General features: G+C 43.5%; 1 protein-coding gene across 2 annotated transcripts; it reads left to right on the forward strand.

Moving 5' to 3' along the window:
- Window positions 1-988: 988 nt before the first annotated feature.
- On the forward strand, window positions 989-11,422 carry LOC120024720 (7-dehydrocholesterol reductase). 2 transcript variants are annotated; one of them, XM_038968986.1, is made up of 8 exons: window positions 989-1,103; window positions 4,538-4,649; window positions 8,051-8,273; window positions 8,383-8,473; window positions 9,134-9,347; window positions 9,441-9,645; window positions 9,799-9,930; window positions 10,154-11,422. In XM_038968986.1, the coding sequence occupies exons 2-8, from the start codon at window positions 4,540-4,542 to the stop codon at window positions 10,616-10,618; spliced, it is 1,440 nt and encodes a 479-aa protein (XP_038824914.1). In that variant the 5' UTR covers window positions 989-1,103; window positions 4,538-4,539; the 3' UTR covers window positions 10,619-11,422. The 2 variants fall into 2 exon arrangements, with proteins under 2 accessions (XP_038824914.1, XP_038824915.1); XM_038968987.1 differs by lacking the exon at window positions 989-1,103 and having other exon boundaries at window positions 4,538-4,630.
- Window positions 11,423-12,327: the final 905 nt, after the last annotated feature.

The raw sequence follows: 12,327 nt of genomic DNA on the forward strand, positions 1-12,327 counted from the left end.
ACTCGCTCAAATAATGTAACAAATATGATAGTGAGCGGAAGCCGAGTGGCCGGCAGTGGGAGAAGATGGAACGCTATGGATTTTGGCCGACATTGTGCTAATTTTCTCATAATTTTATCTCAATACAGTTCCCCCCAAAAAATCTGTTCCCCAAACTATAATTTGTTACGAACAGAGTGGATAAGGTTTTGTAGACTTTACCCTTTGACAAAGTTTCAAAACATTGCTAGAACGCGCCAATAGGATCTCACTAACTCGTTCTTGGCCCTGCCCACTTGTTCTGCCCACTATGAACCATTTGAAACGACAGGCTGTGGTTTATCTTGGTTTAGGTATACACATCTTTGCTTATACTGCCCCTCCTCCTCATATGTCTTATTAAAGAGACAGGACGCTTATTTATACAACCAGCTGCTGCGCCTCTTCTGTACAAAATTAGGATGCCTGTATGGAGTAGATCTACCGGTCGTCTTCATATGTTTTAAAAATTGTCCATATTTTAGACTTAAAAATTGTGATGCTTCCATAAATAAAAATATTGTGGAAACCAAGGTGAAAAGTAGATCTCGTACTTCACAAGTTGTGTAAAGTTGCGACTTCATGAAAAAAAAGACAATATAAAAGTAGCCTGCTACTTAATCTATAAATATTTGTATTTATTTTAGCTACATCATCCTGTATTATTCTGTCATCATATGACAGCTGTTTGCAGATATTGTCATCATGAAGACAGTGTGGCTGTGTGATGTTGTCCACTTATTGGTTCACAGTCCAAACTGTGTGATGTTGTCCACTTATTGGTTCAAAATATGTTGAGGATTTATTTGGGTTTACTGCCAGGTAATCTGTCGGTTTATTGACTATGGATGTCTTATTTTTAATGGCCCAACTATTCATGAGCTCATCAGGCGCTAGTGGCTTCAGGTCAGTGTTATCCAATCAGAGGTCGATATGGCAGTGCGGCGCATTCCCTACTGAGACGTTATTGGCTGTACGTTCGCACGCATTTATTATTTGGGCGGAGTTGTTGTTAATATAGAACCTTTTATTCGTTATATTATACACATCTGGGCCAAGAGTTTTCCCATATGTCCTAGAAGTTGGTGAGTAGCCTACGAAAATATATTTTAGACAGACCTGTTGAAATGCAATGTCTGCTTATAATGCTTATGTTATTTTTCTGTCTATGATCCTCGACATTATGCATGATCTATTGTTCATATGAGTTATGGCTTTTTCTGGAGGTGCTTTATGGCAGCGTTAGGCAATTCGTTATCAATTGTTTTGTGAGAGCCTCTATCTAACGTCTATTTATTCATTCGATCCGTTGTCTACATGTCGTAGACATTTCAGGGACTTGCGGGTATTTATTCAATAATCGGGTGTAAAAGCAGCTGACGCTTGTTGTAGGCCTATCAGTAATTTTAAGTAACGTTAAAAGGGTGGCGAATGAAGTCTATGCTTTTTATGAAACCCACCTTCTGCACATACTTACTTCAATCAGTCTTTTTATACAAAATTATTTGAGTGCTCTATGTGAATGTGTGACAGCCGTCACTCTCCCGAAAGTGTCGTTGTCAACTACGTACAAAAGGTGTTCCCCTCAGCATTATCGTTTGTTCTGTATGTTGGATTTAGTCCAAAAACGTTTCAGCTGACATAACATGACCTATGCCCAGAGACCTGCAATTACTATCCCTGTGGGGCTGCTTTACCCCTTCTGTGGATTGTTACAGTACATATGTAGGCCCTACATCTGCTGTATGGTAAAATAATATAATATATGCCATTTAAAATCAAATCAAATCAAATTTTATTTGTCACATACACATGGTTAGCAGATGTTAATGCGAGTGTAGCGAAATGCTTGTGCTTCTAGTTCCGACAATGCAGTAATAACCAACAAGTAATCTAACCTAACAATTCCCCAACTACTACCTTATACACACAAGTGTAAAGGGATAAAGAATATGTACATAAAGATATATGAATGAGTGATGTTACAGAACGGCATAGGCAAGATGCAGTAGATGGTATAGAGTACAGTATATACATATGAGATGAGTAATGTAGGGTATGTAAACATAAAGTGGCATAGTTTAAAGTGGCTAGTGATACATGTATTACATAAAGATGGCAAGATGCAGTAGATGATATAGAGTACAGTATATACATATACATATGAGATGAGTAATGTAGGGTATGTAAACATTATATTAAGTGGCATTGTTTAAAGTGGCTAGTGGTACATTTTTACATAATTTCCATCAATTCCCATTATTAAAGTGGCTGGAGTTGAGTCAGTATGTTGGCAGCGGCCGCTAAATGTTAGTGGTGGCTGTTTAACAGTCTGATGGCCTTGAGATAGAAGCTGTTTTTCAGTCTCTCGGTCCCTGCTTTGATGCACCTGTACTGACCTCACCTTCTGGATGATAGCGGGGTGAACAGGCAGTGGCTTGGGTGGTTGTTGTCCTTGATGATCTTTATGGCCTTCCTGTGACATCGGGTGGTGTAGGTGTCCTGGAGGGCAGGTAGTTTGCCCCCGGTGATGCGTTGTGCAGACCTCACTACCCTCTGGAGAGCCTTACGGTTGTGGGCGGAGCAGTTGCCGTACCAGGCGGTGATACAGCCCGACAGGATGCTCTCGATTGTGCATCTGTAGAAGTTTGTGAGTGCTTTTGGTGACAAGCCGAATTTCTTCAGCCTCCTGAGGTTGAAGAGGCGCTGCTGCGCCTTCTTCACAACGCTGTCTGTGTGGGTGGACCAATTCAGTTTGTCCGTGATGTGTACACCGAGGAACTTAAAACTTTCCACCTTCTCCACTACTGACCCGTCGATGTGGATAGGGGGGTGCTCCCTCTGCTGTTTCCTGAAGTCCACAATCATCTCCTTTGTTTTGTTGACGTTGAGTGTGAGGTTATTTTCCTGACACCACACTCCGAGGGCCCTCACCTCCTCCCTGTAGGCCGTCTCGTCGTTGTTGGTAATCAAGCCTACCACTGTAGTGTCGTCCGCAAACTTGATGATTGAGTTGGAGGCGTGCATGGCCACGCAGTCGTGGGTGAACAGGGAGTACAGGAGAGGGCTCAGAACGCACCCTTGTGGGGCCCCAGTGTTGAGGATCAGCGGGGTGGAGATGTTGTTACCTACCCTCACCACCTGGGGGCGGCCCGTCAGGAAGTCCAGGACCCAGTTGCACAGGGCGGGGTCGAGACCCAGGGTCTCGAGCTTGATGACGAGTTTGGAGGGTACTATGGTGTTAAATGCTGAGCTGTAGTCGATGAACAGCATTCTCACATAGGTATTCCTCTTGTCCAGATGGGTTAGGGCAGTGTGCAGTGTGTTTGCGATTGCGTCGTCTGTGGACCTATTGGGTCGGTAAGCAAATTGGAGTGGGTCTAGGGTGTCCGGTAGGGTGGAGGTGATATGGTCCTTGACTAGTCTCTCAAAGCACTTCATGATGACGGAAGTGAGTGCTACGGGGCGGTAGTCGTTTAGCTCAGTTACCTTAGCTTTCTTGGGAACAGGAACAATGGTTGCCCTCTTGAAGCATGTGGGAACAGCAGACTGGGATAAGGATTGATTGAATATGTCCGTAAACACACCAGCCAGCTGGTCTGCGCATGCTCTGAGGACGCGGCTGGGAATGCCGTCTGGGCCTGCAGCCTTGCGAGGGTTAACACGTTTAAATGTTTTACTCACCTCGGCTGCAGTGAAGGAGAGCCCGCAGGTTTTGGTAGCGGGCCGTGTCAGTGGCACTTTATTGTCTTCAAAGCGAGCAAAAAAGTTATTAAGCCTGTCTGGGAGCAAGACATCCTGGTCCGCGACGGGGCTGGTTTTAGCAGACACTTTAGCAGACACTTTAGCAGACACTTTTAACCAAAGCGACGTAGTAATGCATGCATACATGTTTATATTAATGGAGGGGATGAGCAACATTAGAAGTAGTTTAATAATGGGTGTGGAAAAGTTTGTTCGGTTCTATGGTGTCTTTGAGCCCATGTAGTATTCACATACCATATGCAGTTATGGTGTTATTAAAGTGTACGTACACTTTTTTCCAATGTGTTTAATATGTTTGAACATTTGCAGTAGATTTGCTAACATACACAACTGTGTTGTGCTAAAACCTCTCATTGTAGAATTAGCATGCTCAAGTCTGTTCATAAACCTTTAGAATGTCAAACAGACAAACTGTAGGCCTTACTACACTGGGACCAAAGGATTTGTGACATTTTGATCTGTATTATACAACATCCTGTGTGCATCAAATAGTAGCCATCTGGCTTGTCGTTATCACTCTTGGACACACACCCCATGCAACCTTGTGTAATCGACTTTTGATCCTTAAGGTTTACTAACATTATTTAAACATGTATCATGTATAGCACCATCACATAATGTGTTAGGTCAGGTCCTCAAAGGCCACCAGATGTCCTTTGATATCCCACATTACCTTATTGGCTTTAAGGTACAGTCGGTCTGTTATGTCTTGGTCACTACCATGACTCTCTACTCTCTCTCTCTGTTTCTCTAGAGATGTCTTCTGCAGTGGCCATGGAGGCCACCCGGAGGCGCCAGAGGCTCAGCTCTAACTGGGGGGCGTCTGAGACGACAGAGGAACCTGCAGGTCAGTGGGGAAGAGCATGGTAAGATGAAGCTGACCTACTGTAGGCCTATAGTCATTAATGCTCTACTCAGGTAACTGGGTGCACATGTAAAAATGTTCACTGTCTGTTGGTTCAGGACTGATTATGGTACGATATACTTAAAGCTGCAATCCTTAATGGGGAAACTGCCACATCTGTTTGCGATTTTACAACAACAATTTAGTTACTGCAAAGAGCAGCAGCATATGTAATGCTTTTACACTCCCCACCTCTGCTTCGTCAAAAAAAACAGAAACGGCTGTGGGGCAGACAGTGGCGCTGTTTCCCCAACTGCTGATTCCATCTTTAATCTCCATTTATATGGAAATTAATTTTGTGAAATCAGCATACAAATACCTAATATAGAAAACACTGGAAATGTCATAGTTAATGCACACATATTCACAGTCCCTGTGGCCTACTGTCTGACCATTGGACCTACATCTGTCCTATGTCCCACTGTTCAGCAGCCTGATGGCTGTCGGAATGAAACTTGCCCTGCTCTTATTCTTGCTGAACAGTGGGACCTTATATTTCTTTGGGGAGGGCAGCTGCTTAAAGTATTGGGCATTGGTGTGGGGACCTGCTTAATCTTCAGTAGACAACAGTAGTATGAAAAGGAAGTGGAGTATTTGACTGGGGAAAATAAACAACCAGTTTGAATCAGTTCACAAGCTTCCATCGCCCACACATTATATTTCCATTATATGTCTATTCCAGTTGTCATTGGGTTATGGGTCGCTGCCACTAAAATAAGTTAAAAAGTGACGCACAGTGGCAAGAAAAAGTATGTGAACCCTTTGGAATTATCTGGATTTCTGCATAAATTGGTCATAAAATTTGATCTGATCTTCAACTAACACAGTCTGCTTAAACTAATAACACACAAATTCTTGTATTTTTCTTGTCTCTATTGAATACATAATTTAAACATTCACAGTGTAGGTTGGAAAAAGTATGTGAACCCCTAGGCTAATGACTTCTCCAAAAGCTAATTGGAGTCAGGAGTTAGCTAACCTGGAGTACAATCATTGAGACGAGATTGGAGATGTTGGTTAGAGCTGCCCTGCCCTATAAAAAACACTCACAAAATTTGAGTTTGCTATTCACAAGAAGTATTGCCTGATGTGAACCATGCCTCAAACAAAAGAGATCTCAGAAGATGCAATATTAAGAAGTGTAGACTTGCATGAAGCTGGAAAGGGATACAAAAGTATCTCTAAAAGCCTCATCAGTCCACGGTTTGACAAAATGTCTATAAATGGAGAAAGTTCAGCACTGTTGCTACTCTCCCTAGGAGTGGCCGTCCTGCAAAGATGACTGCAAGAGCACAGAGCAGAATGCTCAATGAGGTTAAGAACTATCCTAGAGTGTCAGCTAAAGACTTACAGAAATCTCTGGAACATGCTAACATCTCTGACGAGTCTACGATACGTAAAACACTAAACAAGAATGGTGTTCATGGGAGGACATCACAGAAGAAGCCACTGCTGTCCCAAAAAAACATTGCTGCACGTCTGAAGTTCGCAAAAGAGCATCTGGATGTTCCGTAACGCAACTGGCAAAATATTCTGTGGACAGATGAAACTAGAGTTGAATTGTTTGGAAGGAACACACAACACTATGTGTGGAGAGAAAAAGGCACAGCACACCAACATCAAAACCTTATCCCAACTGTAAAGTATGGTGGAGGGAGCATCATGGTTTGGAGATGCTTTGCTGCCTCAGGGCCTGGACAGCTTGCTATCATCGACGGAAAAATGAATTCCCAAGTTTATCAAGACATTTTGCAGGAGAATGTAAGGCTATTTGTCCGCCAATTGAAGCTCAACAGAAGTTGGGTGATGCAACAGGACAACGACCCAAAACACAGAAGTAAATCAACAACAGAATGGCTTCAACAGAAGAAAATACACCTTCTGGAATGGCCCAGTCAGAGTCCTGACCTCAACCCGATTGAGTGGCATGACCCCAAGAGAGCAGCTCACACCAGAAATCCCAAGAATATTTCTGAACTGGAACAGTTTTGTAAAGAGGAATGGTCCAAAATTCCTCCTGACCGTTGTGCAGGTCTGATCCGCAACTACAGAAAACGTTTGTTTGAGGTTATTGCTGCCAAAGAAAGTTCAACCAGTTATTAAATCCAAGGGTTCACATACTTTTTCTACCCTGCACTGTGAATGTTTATACGGTATGTTCAAGAAAGACATGAAAACGTATAATTGTTTGTGTTATTAGTTGAAGCAGTTTGTTTGTCTATTGTTGAGAAATGTTGTCACATTTTATGACCCATTTATGCAGAAGTCCAGGTCATTCCAAACGGTTCTGTCACGTTCCTGACCTGTTTTTCCTTTTTCTTGTGTTTATTTAGTTGGTCAGGGCGTGAGTTGGGGTGGGTTGTCGAGGTGTTCTTTTCTATGTTGGGTTGTTTGTGTTCGGCCGGGTATGATTCTCAATCAGAGACAGCTGTCAATCGTTGTCCCTGATTGAGAATCATACTTAGGCAGCCTGTGATTCACGTGGTTTTTGTGGGTGTTTGTATCTCGTGTCAGTGTTAGTACCACACGGGACTGTTTGCGGTTTTGTCACGTTTGTTGTTTTTGTATATTAAGTGTTCAGTCTACGTGAATTAAAAGATGACCACTTTCCACTCTGCATATTGGTCTGATCCTTCTCGCCTCTCCTCCTCGTCCGAGGAGGAGGATTACGACAGCCGTTACAGGTTCACATACTTTTTCTTGCCACTGTACATGTTTTTGCCATTGTAGCCCTTATACAAAGCTCAGGTTAGCGAATGGATTCACTACGGAATTATTTAAAAAAGGAAAAACTAGGCTCTCAGGATTTATGTTGATTTGCGCTGTACATGGACAGCACAGTAGGCTTGTGGCACCTTCATTGGGGAGGATGGGCTCGTGGTAATGGCTGGAGCAGAATAAGTGGCATGGTATCAAACGTGTTTGATGCCATTCTATTCACTCCGTTCCAACCATTATTACGAGCCGTCCTCCTCTCTGCAGCCTCCACTGATGGACAGTCACTACATGGACAGAGAGTCACTGAAATGTTGGCCTATATCATTCTTGTCATATAATCAGTGTTTTTCAAATTAGCCTGTAAGATAACTGGTCATGCTTATCTTTAGAGTGAGCTCTAGCAAAGTTGGCAGAACACCACAAGGCAAAGTCCTCGGCCCATAGAGTTTATGTTAGATTAGATCTACAGCCTAATAATAACAACTCTCGAATAAATTAGAGTAGGCTATCAAATTATATATATTTTTTTTTTACGGAAACATTTTCAGGAATTATGAATTATTATAAATGCTCCAATGATTATGCATTTTCACCATTACCACTCTGTTATTTCCCCCATCTCCTCCACACCTACCACTCTGTTAGGGAGGTGGACTGGTTCTCTCTGAGCGCTGTGATCCTGCTGCTGTGCACAGCCCCCTTCCTGGTGTTCTTCTTCGTCATGGTGTGTGACCAATACCAGTGCTCGGTCAGCCAGCCCCTGGTAGAGCTCTACAGTGGAGAGGCCACCCTGCGCTCCATCTGGGATAAGGCCCCCTCCTTCACCTGGACCGCTGCTCAGATCTACACCGTCTGGGTCTCCTTCCAGGTAAGGCCATAGGTAGGGCCGTGTGTGTAAATTACATTTTATTATGGTTTATTGCATCAGAATATTTCAACGATGGGAGTTCTGTGGAATGACACTGTTTCTCCATCAGGTGGTGCTCTACATGTGTGTTCCTGATATCACTCATAAGTTCCTGCCTGGCTATGCTGGTGGGGTTCAGGATGGAGCTCGCACCCCAGCAGGTAAGGCACCTGAGAAGAGAAAATTGTCGTTTTTGGAGATTTCTTGCATGAAGGATTGGTTTCTATTAATATTTACAGATATTTTATGTGCACAATAGTGTTGAGTGTAGTCGTCTGCAAATACTTGGTTCTGTTCTACCCAGGATAACTACTGCCCCCTCTCATTGAAGCCACGGAAGTTCAAGCCTGACCACGGTACTGCAGGCATTGTTTTCAGAAAACATGATCCCCCATTATAGTGAATGAAAAAAGGGCAATCTTAGTGTAAATCCCCCCCAAAAATCTAAGACCGTTATGGTACCAATAATTGCTTCTAATACACAAGATGTATGTCCTTGAACAGATAATTTTTTTAATCACACACAGACAAAGTTATAAGGATCATTTAGTTGCTAATGGTAGCCTATAGTATCCCGATCGACCTTCAACCTGATTTACTCAATGAGAGGGGGCAGCACCTAGCTAGCCTGCAACGCCACTTCCTGGAGTAGCTCAAACTGCGCACGTTGTCTCCATGAGACGCCATCTGAAGCAACTTCATTTGGCTTCAATGCGCTATTGAGTCTTCATATAGGAATGAATGGTGTCACGTGATCGACGGCTTTGTCCATTCATATATGCAGTCATTGGTTTCACCCCACATTGTTTGTTCTCTCCTAGGCCTCATAAACAAGTATGAGATCAACGGGTTACAGTCGTGGCTAATCACCCATGCCCTATGGTATGCCAACGCTCAATACTTCCACTGGTTTTCCCCAACCATAATCTTCGACAACTGGATCCCACTGCTGTGGTGCACCAACATACTGGGCTATGCTGTGTCCACCTTTGCCTTTGTCAAGGCCTACCTCTTCCCCACCAATCCCGAGGACTGGTAAGGACTAGATGCGTCCAATAATATGTTATATTTCATTCAAACTTGTCACTTTGGGCCTATTTAATCTGAATTGCCTTTATCATTTTCCAGCAAATTCACAGGCAACGTCTTCTATAACTACATGATGGGCATTGAGTTCAATCCCCGCATCGGGAAATGGTTCGACTTCAAGCTCTTCTTCAACGGGAGACCTGGTATTGTTGCCTGGACTCTAATCAACCTCTCCTATGCAGCCAAACAGCAGGAGCTCTATGGCTATGTGACCAACTCTATGATCCTGGTTAACGTGCTGCAGGTGAGACACTTCTCTCCCTTTACCACTAGATAGCAGGGTATGTTAGCGAGTGAGCTAGCTAAACTAGACCTTAGAGTGGTAGCTTTGACTGAACCAGTTTAGGCAAGCTTTACCTCCAGTGAATGGCTACTAATGTAATAACTACTTCTCCAGGCAATCTATGTTCTCGACTTCTTCTGGAATGAGGCATGGTACCTGAAGACGATTGACATCTGCCATGACCACTTTGGCTGGTACCTGGGCTGGGGAGACTGTGTGTGGCTGCCCTTCCTCTACACGCTGCAGGTAAGTCACATCATCATAAAAAAACTAGTCAGAAACCCAACACAGAAGCCACTGCAAAAATATGAATAAGTCATGGAAATTGTAGTTGAGTTGATGCGCTTCTATTATACTGGCTTCTATTATACTGGCTGAGTTAAATGTAGCTGTTATGGAGTCTTTCTTGTTTTCCATTCAACGGACATGACATCATACTGTATGTTTGGCATCATGTCTCTTTCTACAGGGTCTGTACCTGGTGTATAACCCAGTCCAGCTCTCCACAGCCCATGCTGCTGCTGTCCTCCTCTTGGGTCTGGTGGGTTACTACGTCTTCCGCTCCACCAACCACCAGAAGGACCTGTTCCGCCGCACCGATGGGAAGTGCTCCATCTGGGGCAATAAGCCCACCTTCATTGAGTGTGCCTACCGCTCGGGTGACGGCGGCCTGCACCACAGCAAGCTCATGACCTCCGGCTTCTGGGGCGTGGCACGCCACCTCAACTACACGGGCGACCTGATGGGCTCGCTGGCCTACTGTGCAGCCTGCGGCTTCGGCCACATTCATCCCTACTTCTACATCGTCTACATGACCATCCTGCTGGTGCACCGCTGTGTGAGAGACGAGCATCGCTGCAGCAGCAAGTACGGCAAAGACTGGAAGCGCTACACGGATGCAGTTCCCTATCGCCTGCTGCCTGGGATCTTCTAGAGTCGAGACAGAGGTTGAAGGAATCCCTGCATCCTGAAAGAAGTTTAACAGAAGAAGGAGATGTGTGTTAAATGGACTGTTCACATTCCATGGGAAAGATGTTGATGACATTTTGAGAAAAAATGTGTGTCTGTGTCTGCCGTGGTGTCTTTGGATGTGTATGTGTGTTTCCATGTTTCTCTGTATGAAAATATGTAGTACTCGGAGTGAGATCTTCACTTGTAGTCAGACTGCCAGCTTTGTGCTCTAAGAAGCAACCCTCAGGTACTCTCAGAACTGCTCTCACTGCTGCCTAGGAGCATTTCTCCATAAATGTTGGTACTATGGTACATAGACACTATGGTACATAGACACTATGAGAAACTCAATAATTGATTTCTAATTAAAATCTGTATTGAAGTGTGAACACCACATAACCATACCGTAGCAGTTAGTTGCCATGGGTAAAGTAACTACAGCTACAAGTGAGCAATAATCTAGATGTATTTATTTTTTTGACAATGCACTGTCTGACAAATGTGTCTTCTACTTAGGGATCAGCACAGCATTACATGATGCAAGCAGCAGACTAGTATATTATGTTCAAGAAGCAGTTACAACTATACAGTGATGGTTCCTGCTAAAATTCATTTGTCTTTATGCCTGTCAATATGTTTGAGTTACCTGTTATTTTAAAGTTTGTGCTAATAGTGCTTTTACTTTATCCAAAAGTGTTTTTTTGCCATTTGATTTGAGGTGTTTTCCTGTTTTACCTGCCCTGTGATAAGTGATAACTTAGAAAAGTAAATATACCTAACATTCTGATTTCTTTACTTTGATTCCATCAATTCACATGTATTTTGTGAGTGGAGGAAATGACAATGACGGAGGTGTCATTGCATCATCACAGAGTTGTTCCTGTGATTTGAAGGGTGCTGACATGGCCTTAGAGAGGTCAACACTTCCTCCTGCTGTGACTGAAGAGGTTGATCAGGCCTCCTGTCCCTCACGCTGGCCTGCCTGACCCCTAACCCCTTCAGATCGCCACAGCTGCCAGGAAAAGAGTTAAACAAACACAGACGGTTGGAGCTGGATGTGAGGCTAATGTTAGGCTCTGACAGACAAGAGGAGGGAGTGGGAGGATGTGGAAGGGGTGGCCGGTGGAAAGACCCCTGGAGTGGGTATGACAGGGATCACTCACTGGTAGTGGTGGTGGTTGTACTAACGTCAAGAGTGCACTCTTCACTTCCATTTACTATTTTCTTCCTCTTTGTTCTTATGTCTCCCTAATCCTCATATTTCTATCCCTCTCTCTTCCTTTAATTTAAAGTCACCTCATATCTGACATTCAGCAGCAGGGGGCAGTAGAACACAGGTTCTAGGGGATATAAAACAATCCAAGAGCGCTGGTGAGTCATTTTAAGTACATTTTTATATATTGAATTTGATGTTAGAATAGCCTGAACATAGAGAATTATTTATTTATTTTTACCATTGAAGTCTATGGCCCTTTTCCCCCCCATTGAAATGTATTGGGAGCTCATTTTCAAAAGTAGAAATGCTATCAAAAATGTTTTCTCAAACAATCTAAGTTGGGGCCGTCTGTACGTTTTGGAAGTTGGTTTCGTGTCCATAGAGAAAACCGCTTAAGCTTTAGAGCGGGCTAAAGTAATCAAATTATAATAATAGGAGTATGTAAGAAATCAAGAGTTGTGCTTTGCCTTCAGCAA

Source organism: Salvelinus namaycush, chromosome 30 (assembly GCF_016432855.1).
Source record: "Salvelinus namaycush isolate Seneca chromosome 30, SaNama_1.0, whole genome shotgun sequence".
Lineage (NCBI taxonomy): Eukaryota > Metazoa > Chordata > Actinopteri > Salmoniformes > Salmonidae > Salvelinus > Salvelinus namaycush.